This window comes from Schistocerca americana, chromosome 3, assembly GCF_021461395.2.
Source record: "Schistocerca americana isolate TAMUIC-IGC-003095 chromosome 3, iqSchAmer2.1, whole genome shotgun sequence".
Taxonomy (NCBI): domain Eukaryota; kingdom Metazoa; phylum Arthropoda; class Insecta; order Orthoptera; family Acrididae; genus Schistocerca; species Schistocerca americana.
The window spans coordinates 871,721,022-871,737,939 of record NC_060121.1 but is presented as its reverse complement, the minus strand read 5'-3'; the positions used below and the strand labels follow the sequence as shown (position 1 = coordinate 871,737,939).

The 16,918-nt window shown below is 38.3% G+C and overlaps 1 protein-coding gene across 2 annotated transcripts in view; it reads right to left on the bottom strand.

Moving 5' to 3' along the window:
• The window catches only part of LOC124606872 (DNA polymerase subunit gamma-1, mitochondrial), a 145,329-nt gene that overhangs the window by 11,357 nt on the left and 117,054 nt on the right, over positions 1–16,918 (bottom strand). For both annotated transcript variants that reach the window (XM_047138960.1, XM_047138961.1), the window contains exons 10-12: positions 14,371–14,591; positions 8,791–9,079; positions 1,273–1,564 (exon numbers count right to left, since the gene is read on the bottom strand). In XM_047138960.1, coding sequence (XP_046994916.1) covers positions 1,273–1,564; positions 8,791–9,079; positions 14,371–14,591 — 802 coding nt within the window. The remainder of the gene's footprint in view (positions 1–1,272; positions 1,565–8,790; positions 9,080–14,370; positions 14,592–16,918) is intronic.

Here is a 16,918-nt window from a genome sequence, read left to right as displayed (position 1 = left end):
GGGGAAAGGCTGGCGGCTGCTACAGGTTCTGACCCTACCCTCTCCCAGGTTTTACGCTGTATTCTCTGGCCCGATCGTCAGTCCACTAAGACTTCTGATCCATTGCGGAACTACTACTCTTGACGTTATAACACTAGTCAGATGGCATTGTTTGTGATGTGAAGGGAGTTATGAAAATTGCTTCAGAGAAGCTGAAGGCATCATTCCATACTAAAGTTACTGTCCATGTTGCAAAGTTGTGTTTGGAATGAAAACTATGTTATTCCATATACAATATTATTTTTGGAATCTGCAAAAAGTATAAGAATGCCACTCCTCTGGTTTGCATTTATTAATGTCTGTTTATTCGTAAATAATTTTTAATCAATATTCTCTGTTGCTTTTAGTAATTCAAATTTTTTTCATAATTCAATTGCTCTGTTATTGCTCTTTTGATTTTGTTTATCCATATGTAGATTTACCAGTGTAAGTACTTCTGTTTTCATTTTGATCCGTTATCATCAGGGACACTTCCGTCCGTACGGGAAGCCTCCTCCTCAAGACTTTATGGCCAGTCAAACAACACTTATGGATGTTAGCAGTCTACAGGCCACCTCCATCAAGACCAGTGCAAAAAATTCAAAGGTGGGGAAAAGTGTTGTGACTCACCGATATTTCAAAGTGCTGCCACACAGTTACGCGCGTCCTCTATATGCGGCGCTGTCTGCCAGCCATGCAGCAGCCGCGCCACCTAAGCGCCCAAGCAGCCAGCGGCTGCCAGACTTGGACTCAGAGCAAGTTGACAAAGCAAGACATGTCAACACAGTAGCATTCAAATGAGCACTGTGACTTACATGTGTTGTGTCGTTTTGAAATATATGTGTTCAACTTGACGTTATAACAATCACATTTTCCTGCTCTCACTCTCTGTCCCTACTCCTCTTCACTCTCCTTGGTTTTATGTCTTCCCCTCTCATATTCCCCAAGAGTATGTACGTACAGGGGGGAAAGGGAGGGTTGGCACTTATGGGTTCAGGACTCTATCTCAATTCTATCACTGGCACACATCAGAAGGCACACAGCAATACATATATGTGTGGTCTTGAAAAAGTAATAATCCTAATATTAAACCTTTAGTGATGCAAGGAAATAATGAAAATCTTTAATCAGAATGTTATGGGAAAATCAGTATACTCATGGATTGTGGATCAGATGTTACTAAAAACAACTAGACCAAAAAATATTTGTGTGTGAATTACATTTAGACATACATGTAATTAGTTACCAACTGACCTGTCCACGGTTTATAATTGCACAATCGAAGAGCAGTTATTAAATCCAGTGACTCCCCCGGTGGGATGCCATATCCTCGACTCAGCCCGTGAGGATTGGACGGTGTGACACAGTCATCACTTGCTTCCTTGCGAAGTACTCTGTCAACTTCGACTGATGAGAAGAATGCAACAGACAGGGGCAGGTCATACATGCCCACACGGCTGCTGCAGAAAGCACGCGCCATTAGGTTGGAAATGTGCATTGCTGTTGCAGCACGATATTTGTCTCTTTCAGGGACAAGGTAACGCACCTGGAAAAAAAAGAGGTTACTAACATAACAACAAGATTATTTATCCTGTTAAATGTACGTCTTCAAGGTGCATGTGTGAATATATTCCTCCACAACATAAATCAGAAAAAAAATTTCTGCAACTGACAGGAGATCAAACATGACATCTCCTAATTTCACATTAACCCACTGAAAATCCACTGTAAGGATACATTCTATGAGTAATGTAAAAGATAATCATTAAATCACCATTAACATACATGAATATAATCTGCAATTCCATAAAAAAGAAAGGTTGGGCCTCAATTATAAAGAATATAGCACCAGATCTAATTTTGTGCTTAGTTTTATTTATGTAATTGATTTTCTAATTTATTTCAACTATTCCTAATTAGTATCTTTAGTTACAGGGTGAAATCAGTAATTGTTTCATAACTTAAATTCTACTGTTGACGTATAAACAAATATAAATTCTGTACTAATTATAAACATTTGGAGGAACAACTCAATGTATTCTTAAAGGATCTATTTGGATCTATTCGAAAACATGTTAGCAAAGACAGCTCTTAATTAATTCCAAAGTAATTAATGGTTTTGCCAAAAGTATTGTTTGTGTAACTACATTTGTTAATTTCACAATTTAAACAAATAATTTGGCCTAAGCCTTGTAGTAGAAGAAACTGTTAAAAGGAAGGAATCTTTAGATGTATTCAGTTAATTTAATGAGTTAAGTTTTAACTGTAATTCTGTAAATTAAACATCGAACAATGTGTAATTTCAGCACCTATTATTATCAGGATGTGGACCTGATTTTTGGTCCCAAGACAGTCAGTCCACGGCCAAGTTTCAAACAAGAAACCTGTGTTTGTTAGAACAACAACAATGCTTCACCTTAACCCTGGAATAACTGTTACACAATTAGGCTGTATGTTAAAACAATGACAGTGTCTGCTCTATATGTACCTTTCTTTTCTTCAAGAACTGTGAACTTTGTGGTTAGGTTTTTACTGCTCGTAGATGTTCAACAGTAAACTATTGTAAAAGTATGTGGATGTTCACCCGCAAACTATTATTGAGGCTTATAGAAAGTTAAAAAAATTGTGCACTGGCCATATTACTGTGTAATATTGGGGGGTTGTGAACACTGAAAGTAAAAGACTGTGAAACGCAACTGTGCATCTGTTGGCTACATCAATTACAGTACACAGTGGTTGCATGTACAACCCCAATTTTTTTCAGCCAGTATGTCGACACCGAGGACAACAGGCAAAGAATAAAAGAATGCGAACTGCTACAGGTGGCAGTGAACCTGGTCCCTAGTGGCCACTACTAGGTGTTCCAGCTTTCATGGTGGATGGTATGCAGTAGGGGTTTTAAAAAAATCTCATTACATTTTCATAAAATTTTGACATGAATTATTTGGTAAGTAATTATTATATGTTTTAACTTGCTCTAATTCTGTTTTATAGCTTTTATAAAGTTACTTTCCTGTTTTATAAACCAACGTCGCTGTGGAACTGGTGGGTGGTTAGAGAATTTTACAACTAACAGAGATACAAAAGTGGGCAGTATGTAAAAAATGTTGACTGCCCCTGCATTAAATGGTCAGCATGTTCCCACTGTTGGCATATTTTTTCACTTGACACCACATTACATTTGCACATCAACTCAATCATTCCACAACACAGAAAGTCATTGTGATTATATTGTTATATACCAAAAGGGCCTCAGTCACAATAATACTAACTGGGACCAAACTGATGTGATATGATGAAATGTCTGCAGGCCTATGCTCACAAAGCAGAGAAATCAATACACACATTTTGCACTTCCACGAATAACAGGCCTCAGTCTGTTAGTTACGCCATTCCTGTGTATATCAGCATCAACAATAAAGACAGGTGCCTCACATTTGTACTTGCTCCTCCTCCACAGTTTTTTCTGTCGTGGACAACAAGTGAACAATTATTGTTGTTCATCATGTATCACGGCAGACTGTTCAGAGTCTTTACACCACGCACCAAAGTACACAATTTTAGAGTGACTTGCCGTGTAGCTGGAAAGAGAGCAGCCTTTTGTGTTCTCACATAAGCACAACTGTTTAAACCACTGGGGCAGTGTGAGCTGGATATCATGATTATAACCAGTTATGCACACTCCCAATGAATATAAAGTAACATTATTAAATTTTATTCAACCTTTTTCATACTCCATATTCAGACTTGTACTGATACGACAATTATACCGTAAAAGTCTTAGTTCATTATCTCCAACACAAGTTTTCCTGAAAACTTAAGCTTTTCACGTATTCATTTATAATATCAACTGAAACTACAACTACAATGATCATTTCATATACATTGTTTTTCTAGGAATTTCTTGCTTTATTATAATAGCCTGATGACATAAGAATAATTACTTTCAAAATAGTTATTTATTTATGTTTTGTTGTGTGAAAGTTGTTGAGAGACAGAGAGAGAGAGAGAGAGAGAGAGAGAGAGAGAGAGAGAGAGAGAGAGAGATAGAGAGTACGGAGGACATACATAAAGTGTGGAAGTTTTATTTTATTACAAACTATGTGAAATGTATGTGTGGGAAAGTCCTTGTGCAGAGTGTGCAAGCTTTTGTATTAAAGCATCCAGAACAAATGCTAAGTGTTAAATCAGGTAGAATTTCATTTCTGCATATAGTTCATATTTTGTTTTATTTAAATTAAAGTTGGTTTCATAAATTCAAACTTTCTTTTACAAATTGCCCTTTGTAATGCTTCTGGTTGATTTAGGAATTACTGTGAGTACTTAGGGGCAGGTGCTGTTCTGGATGGTTGCCTAACTCATCAGCCTGTAGGGATCAAACAGTTCCTGCACTTCGAGTAGTTGTTTGTACTACAGTTCTGTGTCTCTAGGAGTCGCTCAGGAACAGTCTTACTGTGCAGATCAATGTGGAATCATGTCACACAGTGTCTTATTAAGATGAGGAAAATCCTATATTTTATCAGTTTTTTATTGTGAGTGTAAAATTACTACAGTTTTGAACATTTTAGTGAAGATCTGAGAATTTGAAATAACTTAAGTTTGGAAATTATTTGCATTTAACTTTCTTCTCATACCTAAAACTCTGTGTGGCATGTTTATGAACAGCTTGAGACATTATGGTGAGCAATTCTTTCTACGAAGCCCACTCAACGGGTTGATGTAGTAATTCGCGAATATCTGTGGGTCAGTGACTGTACAGGATGTGAAAATTATTTGGGTTGGACTGATAAATTTCTCTTAAAAGACATCACAGTCGCCGTTGACTGTATGAAATATTTATTATTACAATTGCAATTTTGGCCTTATGGCCATTTTCAAGTAACACTGCAAAAGTTACCTAAACACAAAAAACACAAAAATGAAGCAGAGGGTTATATACATAATTAAACAAACATTTCATTAAGATAGCAGTGTAATTATAAATATTGGTGAGAAATATACATAACTTACATTCTGTTAGAATACAAGACTATCTGACATGAGTACATGTTGTCATCAAAATGCAGCCTTTTGACTGTGAGAGTCCCACAAGATCCGATGAGTACGACACTTATTACATCGTAAAATGTTGTTAAATATGTGCTGTATTGTCAATGTTACCATCTTACCATCGTTCTAATAATCTATCACAAATAAAAGCTCAGGTGCACTGACAACATGTGGAGCTAAGTCTGTTGGTGTGAAAATACATTTACTAAAGGTACTGCCTGTGCACATAGCGAAGATAGTGCACACCAAGGATACAACTTATAAGCTTTATATCACAAAGTCTTTTCATCTGTCAACATCATACAGCTTTCTAATTATTGCTATGATTGTAAGGGGCAGTAGGACAGGATGGGAATATTTATTTATAACATAATAGGGGATAATACATGTGTTATCTGTTAAAAAGCTCTCACAATGACTTAAGCGGTCGTAAATGAGATGAAGAAAGAGCTCTGATATATAATACTCTGTGTGCGTATACATTTTACAAATATGAATGGCGTAAAACACTTGCCAGGAATCCAATTCACTGTGCAGCACCACAAATCGGGACAAAACATTAAAATGCCTCCGCACAAATACAGGATGCATCCTTCAACCAGGCTCTATTATAGCAAACAAGACTAAGTAAATACTTGTACTATTCCATTGAAATTGCTTAAAATGTTTTCGATAAGTGTCATAAAATAAATGTACAGTATGAATCACTGTTGAAGTAGATTGATACAATAAATCACATTCTTCGGATACAAGGAAATGTCGAGGCTACATTTCATTTATAAAAATATACAAAAATAAAATACATTGGAGTATGCTTTTTTTCCCTTTGTTATAGTCCATAAACTTTTCTTTACAGTAAAAACACCGGGATTACTCATAAAATTTGTTACTTATGATTTGAGACTAAACTGGTCAGATACATCACATAAAATTGGTTATCCTAAAATACATAAAATAAGAGAATTGATACATTGCAAGTGGTGGCGGATACTAAACTTCACAGTAACTAATATAATTTTGAAGTATCCACATATTTTTTATAAAACCTCGTTTACACGCTCATCTGTACAAAATGTCAGGGTGGTAAACTCCCATCAGATGTCAAAGGTACTGCGCCCGTAAGTATTTTAAAATCTGTCATTTGTACATAAAACGGACTGGAAGTTATCTAAAACTTTTTTTTTTTTTTTTTTTTTTTTTTTTTTTTTTAACCATTTGATCATTAAGCAGGTCACTAGGATGATTTTTAATATAGTTGTAAATTTCTATTTCTTCTAGAATATTCATTATTCTACTTTTAGGCACAGTATGCAGTATTTTAAGGTATGAATCTACGTTGTTGACCATATGTTTATTCTCACTTACGTGTTTGCTAAAGGTAGAGGTATTGCTCTCTGCCTGTCTGATTTGTTCTTCAAACTTGTCATTAAATGCCCACCCAGTTTATCCAATATAACATTTTATGCATGAGCCACATTCTATTCTGTAAATCCCTGATCTTGCAGACTGATTTGTTCTACCTGTTCCATGCCTGATTTTTTTTCTTAATGTATTGTCTGTGTAAAAGCTGATTCCTATGTTGGTTTTATTAAACACCAGTGCAATTTTATCTGATACTACTACTAAATATGGTAATTTGGCAAACTTAGTTTTTTTATAGTTAACATCATCTCTGCAGAACTGCACTCATAGGCAGCACACCGTGCCTGGTACACACGGTGCTCGGGGACCACTGCACAGCTATGATACCTGAGGATGGACTTATAACAGTCGAAAACCGGTCGTGTGAAAATAAAGTAATTTACAAGTGAAGCGGTATTTCCAGCCTCTGCTATTTAGCAACTGCTGAAAGTGATTTAACATCCAAAAAGAAACAGAGAAACACATCTTGGAAGAAAAACAAGATTTACAATGAGAATCAGTACAACAAAGACTCTGACAATGTGTGTTCTTCCCATCAAGATTACATTCATAATGATATTCCATTCCATGAATTGCATCTGTTCTTGGAGAATAGTAGTGGAACAACAAAACCCATGATTTGACTAGTGTGCTCCTCACCCTGACTGACACAGGTTGCTTTCAGAAAATAGAATTATACTTCTCAGTCAAGGATATTTCTTTCCTTCTCTGAAAACAGGAACTTCAGTCTTGTAAAACAATCACTAATGAAGAATGAACAAATCTATACTAATGGATCAGATTTCAAAAATGACTGTAAACAGCAGAAAACCAACAAGTTTCTCATCAAGCAAGTGCAGATATCGGATGTTTCTGATTGTAAAACTTTCTGGCAAATTTATTACAACAAGACTTGTTGCTTCATTGCATTCTTGCCAGAGATCTCATAGGTGATTTAATCAGACATTTTTTCCAACTGCCTCCAGCAGGACGACCTCTACCCAATACACCCATCAATCTAGCATACCCGACAGGATGTGTCCCAATAAAATCCGCAAAGTTGAGTGAGGTAAGAAAACTGCTTCTCCATTCTTCCTCTACTAACTGCATTTCATCCCCTGGTATGTTGCTTTCTACTATTTTCTGAAATAATTCTTTGCATTTCTCTGCTTTCAGCTTCCACACATTTGTCCTTCTTTCTTACCTTCCTGTTCCCTTTTCCTCTTTAATACCTCTTACTGTCACTACTCAAAGATGGTGATCACTATCTAGGGCTTAGGAAGATATTACCTTAACATCTTTCACTGCCCTATTCATGTCCTGGTCACATACGTAGTCTACCATGAATTTAGTTGACAAATTAAGGCTGTACCACATTACCTTATGACTTTCCTTCTTCTTAAGCAAGGTGTTGGCAACTGCGAGTTCATTCCTTTTACAGAAGTCTAACAATTTCTGTCCTCTGTTTCTCCTTCTCCACCCTTCCACTCCCAATACTTCCTCATACCCTTATCTTTCCTTTCCCACATGTACATTTAAGTCCACCAGTGTAATGATCACCTGTCCAATTAGTTGTCTGCAAACTCCCCATTTTCTCTTATGTATAACATCCAACTTGTGGCACATATATGAGCACCATTTCATTTCCTACCCTTTCACTTTCACTATCACTATCTTGTCACTCATTCCCTTCAAGTTCCTCTTTCAACCCTCCTTGCATAACTACTGCCACTCTGTGTCTTCCATCCTTTTTCATCATTCTCACTTATGTACAACCCATATCTGCTCCAAATTACCTACTTCCTTTACCCTTCCACTTGGTTTCTGACAATTCTAGAATATCTGGTCTCTTCCTGTTCATCAAGTCCACCACTTCCTCTACCTTCCCTGTCAGTTTCTGTATTTTCAATGTACCAAATCTTACTCCTTGGGAAAAGGTGGGTCATCTTCCATTATTTCCATTCTTTCTGAGGCTTGTTATGTGTTTGAAAGAATGTATTTTATCCACTATTCACTTGCTGGGTCTATCGCAGCTGGATTTGTTAATGGATTTTTCACTCCAGTGCTTTTGGTCTACAGGAGACATTTTATTTCTGTCCTGCATTTCAATAGATAGGAGCTGCTGACAGCCAATCCCCAATCCACAATCTAGGGATGTATTCTCTAGGGTTTTGAGGATAATATTTATTTATTTTCATTTTACTCAAATGTCAATCAACTGGACTCAGACCCTATCAGTGTGGACCAATTTAGTTATACTCTATGGAGCATGCAAACAGCTAACTTAAAAACCAACATTAAACTCAAACTATAATCACATACCTCATCATGGAAGCTCAGACAGAAGCGAGCACTCGGTGGCAGAAGCCAGCGGAGAGAAACAAGCAGCAAGTGGAGGAAGTCGACGGCCCCACTCTGCACAACCCAGTTGACTCTTGTTGGCAGTGTCCTGTCGTCATTGTCCTCAAGAGCACGTGTCAGGCGGCCGCTGAGGAAAGGGGTTCGTGGCTCCGCACTGCAAGCAATCTCCTCCAGGCGATTGAACATGGCTGATTCAGTGCCTCCTTCCCACTGAGGTGGGTGAAAAAGTTCACTGACAGGTTTTCCCATCCTGTCGAACAAAACATACATTATTTAATGCCATAACATTTGTGACACCATATATAAATGAGTTCTATAATTCAAACAGTGGAAAATTCAGGATGAAATAGTGCAATATTATGAAATGATATATTGCTACACACCATATAACAGAGATGTTGAGTCATAGATAGGCACAAAAAAAAAAAAAAAGACTTTCAAATATGTAAGCTTTCAGCCAAAGGTCTTAAGGTCTTTATCACAATTAGACAACAAATACACACCAATCACACACATGTGACCACAGCCTCTGGTAGCCAGAGACTGTGTGTGTGTGTGTGTGTGTGTGTGTGTGTGTGTGTGTGTGTGTGTGCACGCGCGCGTGCGTGCGTGCGCGTCTTTTGTCTAATGCTGATGAAGGCCTTTTTGCCCAAAAGCTTACTAGTTTGACAGTCTTTTTGTTGTGCCTATCTGCAGCTCAACATCTTCCCTACATGGTGAGTAGCAATCTATCCTTTTACTAATAGTTATGTGATTCAGAGTGACTTAATTGTTGTAACATTTGCATTATTATGATATTGCACCCACAAGTGTGGTGCCAAACCATACAATACCATTTGTACCAAGGAAAATAAGTACCATTTATTCCCTTATTTTAATTTATAAATCCCTTCAGCTGCATCTTTTTTTTTTTTTTTTTTTTTTTTTTTTTTTTGCCAGTATTGGGAAGAAGCAAAATTATAATGAAGAGTCTTGAAAAATGCACAGAAGAATGAAGAGTGAAGACTGTGTGTGGCATACAAAAAGTTTGTGCTTACAAGCGAGGTGCTGGTGGTGTGTATAACATTCATGCAGCAAAATCTAACCTCAGGTCCTGCTGTTATGTTTCATTAGTTGAGGACACAAAACTATGATTTTTTTGAAACTTTTACAAATTAAATGGTTTTACCATTCAGATTCAATTTTTATCCGGAAAAATTACACAGGAACAGTGTACTCATGATTATAAACATGATTAAAATGATTCCTCAGTAAGCAGATTGAAGTAACATTTGAGTATAATGTAAAATTATATTGTGGCGAGTACAGAGCAGGGACAGCCACACCATGCAAACTTTAAGACACATTATAAGAGGATGGTGCTCATCGTCATCATCATCTTATACAGTTTCCAGCTCCCTGACTTGTCTGTCTGGGGTGTAAGTCTTTCCATATTTTCCTGTCCTTCCACCATGTTCCTCATGCCACTCTGTCCCAGTCTTTTCCTCTCTTCATCACACATTCTGTCTCCCGGTCTTCCTCTATGTCTCTTGCTTCTCACTGTCATTTCATGACCCTGTTTTAGTATTCTGCCAACTTTGATTCTAGTAACAGAGCCATATTATCTTACTCTTGTCTTTTTCCATGGTCTTCTTTTCACTATTTTTCTTACTGCCTCACTTACACCATTTATGATAGCAAGTCCTAGTCTGCTGCTGTGAAATCTGACCCCGCAAGCCATTAACTGGCCTTTTCTTCATTACACACATTGCCGTTGCATACTTGGGTACTGAAGCATAATCTCAGTATAACACTTGCTTACTTTTGGCGGTACATCCTTGCTCTATATCAGGCTTCTTTCACTCTGCAGAAAACCATGGGCCTGCCTTCCAATTTCATGCACCTTATCATTTCTCCCACTGTCTTGTATTATGCTCCTCAGGTACTTGAAATATTCCACTTTCTTAAGTACATGCCCTCTAATACTTTTATCTGTTGCTGCTCTTCTCTTATTCCTCATTGTCAGAATCCCTCCTCATTTATTTGCATTAATTTCGACCATACTGTTCCACCACACTTCCTCCCATACATTTAGCATTAGTCTCCTCCTACATTTCTCCTCAGCATTAAATCATTTGCAAACACCATTGCTTTTATATCTTCATCTCCTACTTATATTGCCTTCCCTGCCACTATCTCATCCATAACGGTGATGAAAAGTAGGGGGGTTAGATTATCCCCTTGATTCAGCCCATTTTTCTATTCCAGCTAGCTTCTGTCTCAGACATCTTTAGGTATCACTCTCAGCATTCATGAACACAACAGAGAAAATGTCTTTACATTTATATGGCCACCAAACAAGTCATACAGAGGCTTTCTGAAGCGGCATGTTGTTCGTATATCATACTGTAGGTAACACAAAACATATTTCATACAAGGAAGCTGGTTTAATTTGCCTATTGGGGTTAAGAACAAAACAAAGGTAATATGATCACCTTACAGCATGCCTTTGACTGGGTTTGTATGACGATCCTGAGCATTATATATCTTCCTACAGGGGATATCCTATTATTTAATAACATTGATTTTGATATGAGAGAAATAAATAGGATACATGACTCGTAGGTACATACCAAACCAGTGGTATAAGTTAATTGGATAATCACACATTCCTAAGCTATCTGTGGTGTGAAAGTGAAGAAGGAAGACTTCAAGAATAATAATCCAGTCAACCACAAAATAATAATGGGAAAATGTAATGGTGATGCAAAATTTTTGTAATCAGGAAATTTGCAGCAGTCATTTTTAAGAAAAATGTAAATGCCATTTTCTTTAAAAATATCACACTGGAGCTAAAAGAAAGGAAAAAAGTGCAATTATTTGAGATCTAAATATCACCTTACAGATGCATCTTTATACACTGAAGAGCCAAAGAAACTGGTACACCTGCCCAACATTGTTTAGGGCCCCCGTGAGCACACAGAAGTGCTGCAACATTATGTGGCATGGACTTGACTAATGCCTGAAGTAGTGCTGGATGGAATTGACATCATGAATACTGCAGAGCTGTCCGTAAATGTGTTGGAGTACAAGAGGGTGGAGATCTCTTCTGAACAACACATTGCAAGGCATCCCAGACATGCTCAATAATGTTCATGTCTGGGGAGTTTGTGGCCATTGGAAGCGTTTGAACTCATAAGTGTGTGCCTGGAGTCATTCTATAGCAATTCTGCACGTGTAGGGTGTCACATTGACCTGGTGGAATTGCCCAAGTCCATCGGAATGCACAATAGACGTGAATGGGTGCAGGTGATCAGACAGGATGCTTATGTACGTGTCATCTGTCAGAGTCATATCTAGATATATCAGGGGTTCCATGTCACTCCAACTGCATATGCCCCACAACATTATAGAGCCCCAGCTTGAACAGTCATGAGGTTGTCTCCATACCCATACACATCCATCTGCTTGATACAATTTGAAACAAAACTCGTCCGACCAGGCAACATGTTTCCAGTCGTCAACAGTCCAATGTTGTTGTTGATGTGTGCAGGTGAGGCGTAAAGCTTTGTGTTATGCAGTCATCACAGGTACATCGAGTGGGCCTTTGGCTCTAAAAGCTGATATTGGTGATGTTTCGTTGAATGGTTCACACGATGACACTTGTTGATAACCCAGCACTGAAATCTACAGCAATTTGCAGAAGGGTGGCACTTCTGTTGTTGAATGATTCTCTTCAGTCGTCATTGGTCCCATTCTTGCAGGATCTTTTTCTGGCTGCAGCTATGTCTGAGATATGATGTTTTAACAGATTCCTGAAATTCACAGTACACTCGTGAAATGATTGTATGAGAAAATCCCCACTTCTCGCTACCTTGGAGATGCTGTGTCCCACCACTCATGTGCCGACTATTACACCTTGCTCAACATCACTTAAATCTGCCACTGTAGCAGCAGTAACCAATCTAACAACTGTGGCAGGCACTTGTTCTTGTATAGGCACTGCCAACTGCAGCACCGTGTTCTGCCTGTTCACATATCTCCGTATTTGAGCAAGCATGCCTATACCAGTCTCTTTGGAGCTTCTGTGTATATTACTATGCTGATGGTTGAGTTACTATTATTATTTCAGCAAGATGAGACACTGTTGCACTGAAACTATGAAATCTACATGATGTGCGCTTTTCCATCCATTCTGAGGTAGTTGTCAGCATCAACCCTTGCTGATTTCAATGAACATGTTGGAGAAATATGATATTTGTCATATTAATTGCATTTTAAAACCTTTTCAAATACTTTAATATTAGTGTTTTAAAAAAACTCATTTGTAACCCTTATTTACTCATAGTTTCGCAAAAATCAATTTCATGAAAACTAATTTTTTTAAAAAAATTTTATTTTATTTTCTAGTTATTTAGTGTGGAGGATGTGCGTGTGCACCCCTGCCCCCCCTCTCTCTCTCCTGTGCCCTTACAATGCATGCGTATGTGCCTGTATATGTTTATGCTCGATGACAGACTTATTCCAAAAGCTAGCAAGTTCTCTTTCTCTTTTGTCTGTGCCTGTCGAGGACTCCACAGTTATACTATTCAGTGACTGCTCTCCTTTACCCCTCAATGATCTACATGAAACCCTGTTTTTCTCAGATACAGTCATATGAGGGATAGTTTCCTCTGGTACTAGGACCCTCAATTACCCAGATGAGAGAGAGTTTGCAAACAGTGACAGCATGCAAAAACAGACATCACATTCATCTGATTTACTAAAGAAGATGTTACTGCAAAGTATAAGACAGAATGCAATTCTTTATTCCTTGGAGAGGGAGAGTTGGGGGTAAAATGCTCACTGTGCGCATAAATAGTTGGAGTGTCACTGGGATTTTAGGGTGCTTCCCAGCCCTACCAGTTTCTACACAATTAATGACATCAAATAGTGCTACTTCTTAGTAGTGAATCTTGGATGAGATCAAAGGGTCAGTCATCTATTCATTTCTGCTGTCCTACTAATGTTCCCACCTGAGAACCCTGAACTAGTCTCCATAACTTTTCTAAACATAAAAGTAAACTCTGTCCACAGGCCCCGGCAGGTTCATTGGCACTGGCCGACTGCTGTGTCATCCTCTGCCAATAGCCTCTCCTTAAATACCACCTGTGCAGAGCAGTAGTCAACGATACACTTGATGTTTGTATTGATGGTTGGCATGCAACTTACATTCATAGAGCTTTTATATGTTTTTGTGCAGATCTGAAGACTGGAAACATTGCTGATGTGGTATTATGCTGCCAAAATATTTTCCTCAGCAGTTGCTACTTCTTTGTGGCTCCATAGCACTGGAGCACTCACATGTAGACAGCGTGATGCATGTTAAATGACAGTGTGCTACATTCTCTGTTATTTTTAACACAAATTATAACATCCACCTCCCAGCAAGATAGCTGATCACCACCACCTCAAACACTTTGGTCACTTCTATGCACCGTTCCAGAGATCTTAAACAGTGCCAATGTTTGTTCATAAATGTTATAATGAATGAAATTGTCACTATCTTATTATTTTACTCACCTTCGTGCACACCGAAGAGCTTCAGTCTTGGACACGGGTTTCTCTCCCAAGATATCAACTAAAGATTCCAGCGGTCTGAATAGCCGACGACCTTTGGTAAGACTAAACATGCGCCTTGCAGAAGAACGAGCCTCACTCTCTGAAATACCTGGATTGAATTGCTGTAATACACGCTCGGCAAAAGCAGAGCCTGCACCGTATATCCGTGCATAGTTCAAAACCTGTAGACACAAAAATCTATTTTCATTATTAGCACACAATCTTTCAATAAGGCTGTGAATTACCAATTTAATGGAGCAGTTTGTGAAAATAAGAAAAAGGGAAGGTTGGGGTTTAACATTCATATGATAATATGGTCAGTGAAGACAGAACAGAAACTTTGAGAAGGATGAGGAAGGAAGTCAGCTGTGCCCCTTCAAAGGAGCTGCTGCAGCATTTGAACTGTCATCATCCTGAATATGAGTCCAAAGTCTTATTACTACACTGTCTTGATCAGATTGAACATAATAACTAAAAAATTTTGAAGTTACTCTTGCAAGCCTTCCCTTTTCATCAAGCCATTCAAGGCCTCTAAGCCAGGGGCAGGCAAACGTTGCACGTAGCTCATGAGCTTACAGTGGTGCACGTGTGCTGCTCGCATGCAATTGTCAACCGGGACAGTGGCGACAGCCGGCAGTGTAGTACCAGGCAGTGTAGTACCAGGCTAAGCTGCGAACGTTGATGGGAAGCGACCACTAAGTAGTGAATGTTGTATTTCAAGAACAAGAACCGGAAAATGCAGAGTGAATCAAGGAAATGGAGATTTAGAGATTTGCTATCTTTTAAAAAGGAGTGGGAGAATCAATTTTTCTTTGTGCAAAAATGTGAAAATTCGAAATGTTTAGTACGTGGCAGTATTCTCGCTGGTCAGCAGAAGTTTAGTATTGAACGCCATTAGAATAAATTTCACAAGGACAAGTACAATTTATTATCGATTCTGAGCAGATGGGGAAATTGACTGAGCTTAAGACGAGCAATCTGATGGTACTAGATGAATCTGACATAAGTTGCTGTTGTCATGAGAGATCTGCGACTTTCTTTCGTCATGTCTCTCATCTAACTGATTTAACATCTTATGGAGCACTGTTTTCAGTTTCTCAGGACTGACAACAATGATAGCCCAACGGTACGTGCAAGTTATAAGATTGCACTTAATATAGGAAAACCACTTGCTGAATGTGATTTTATAAAGGAGTGCATCAATGATGCTTCTGATTTACTTTGCCCACTGAATGCAAATCAGTTTCGAGCTATCACTCTTTCACGGCGGACTAAGTCGTCGTGTAAGTCCCATGGCAGGTGACGTTTACTGTTAATTAAGGAGTGCAGTGCAGTGCAGGAGTTTATTGCATTTTCCATTGCACTTGATGAGTCCACAGATATTTCAGACACCGCGCAATTAGTGATTTATGTCCGCAGCGTGGACACTTGCTCTGCACATAAAAGACGATTTTTTTTTAGATATTATATCTTTAAAAAGCATGAACACCAGCACGGACATCCTAAAAGCCGTTGAAGTTGTCGATTCAGCTGGCTTAAACTGGAAATGTTTGGTGTAAGTGACAACAGCAGGAGCACCTGCAATGAAAGGGGAACAAATGGGATTTGTTGGATTACTAAGAAAAAAAGCTACAGCATACAGAAGAATTATTGTACAGCATCCACTGTATTTTGCGCCAAGAAGTACTCTGTGCAAAAGCAGCAACACTGGGGGACGTCATGCAAGTGGTTATTCGGACAGATAATTATTTGGCATCCCACGGGCTAACACAGAGACAGTTTCACACATATTTAGCTGAAATTGGGGAAGAGTACAGTGAGTCTGGGTTGCCAACCTTGCATTTTTAGTGGACATCACCAGACACATGAATGCATTGAACACAAGTTTGCAAGGAGAAAATCAGCTAATTTGTGAAATGGCTGAAAAGGTGCAAGCTTTCACTAGTAAGCTTGAGCTGCGGAAACGACAGCTTTTGTCAGGGAATGCAGTGCATTTCCCTACTCTGTCTACTGTGCAAGAACAGAATTTCAAAGAATATGTTTCCGTACTTAGTGCAATAAAAGAGGAATTTCTCAAGCGATTTGGGGATATATCATATTTATCCCAAGCTTTTGAATGGTTCTCAAGACCATTTGCTGTTTCTGTAGATGATATTCATCCCAATTTGCAAATGGAATTAATAGATCTATAGTGTAATTCTCGTCTGAGAGACAAGTTCCTTTTGGCAAGACGTGTAATAGACTTTTACCATGACTTTCCACAGCAAGCATTTCCTCATCTCCATCATGAAGCCGCGAAGATAATGTCAATGTTTGGCTCGACATAGTTTGTGAGAGATTTTTTTCTGTTATGAAAATTAATACACCTTGGTTAAGAGCACACATCAGTGATGAAAATTTATGTAACTGTTTGCGTTTGTCTGTATGTAGAAATTTTGTTCTAGACATTAAACGTATTGTAAACTCCACCTGCGATAACTAAATAAAATGTATCATAGGTAATAGGTAC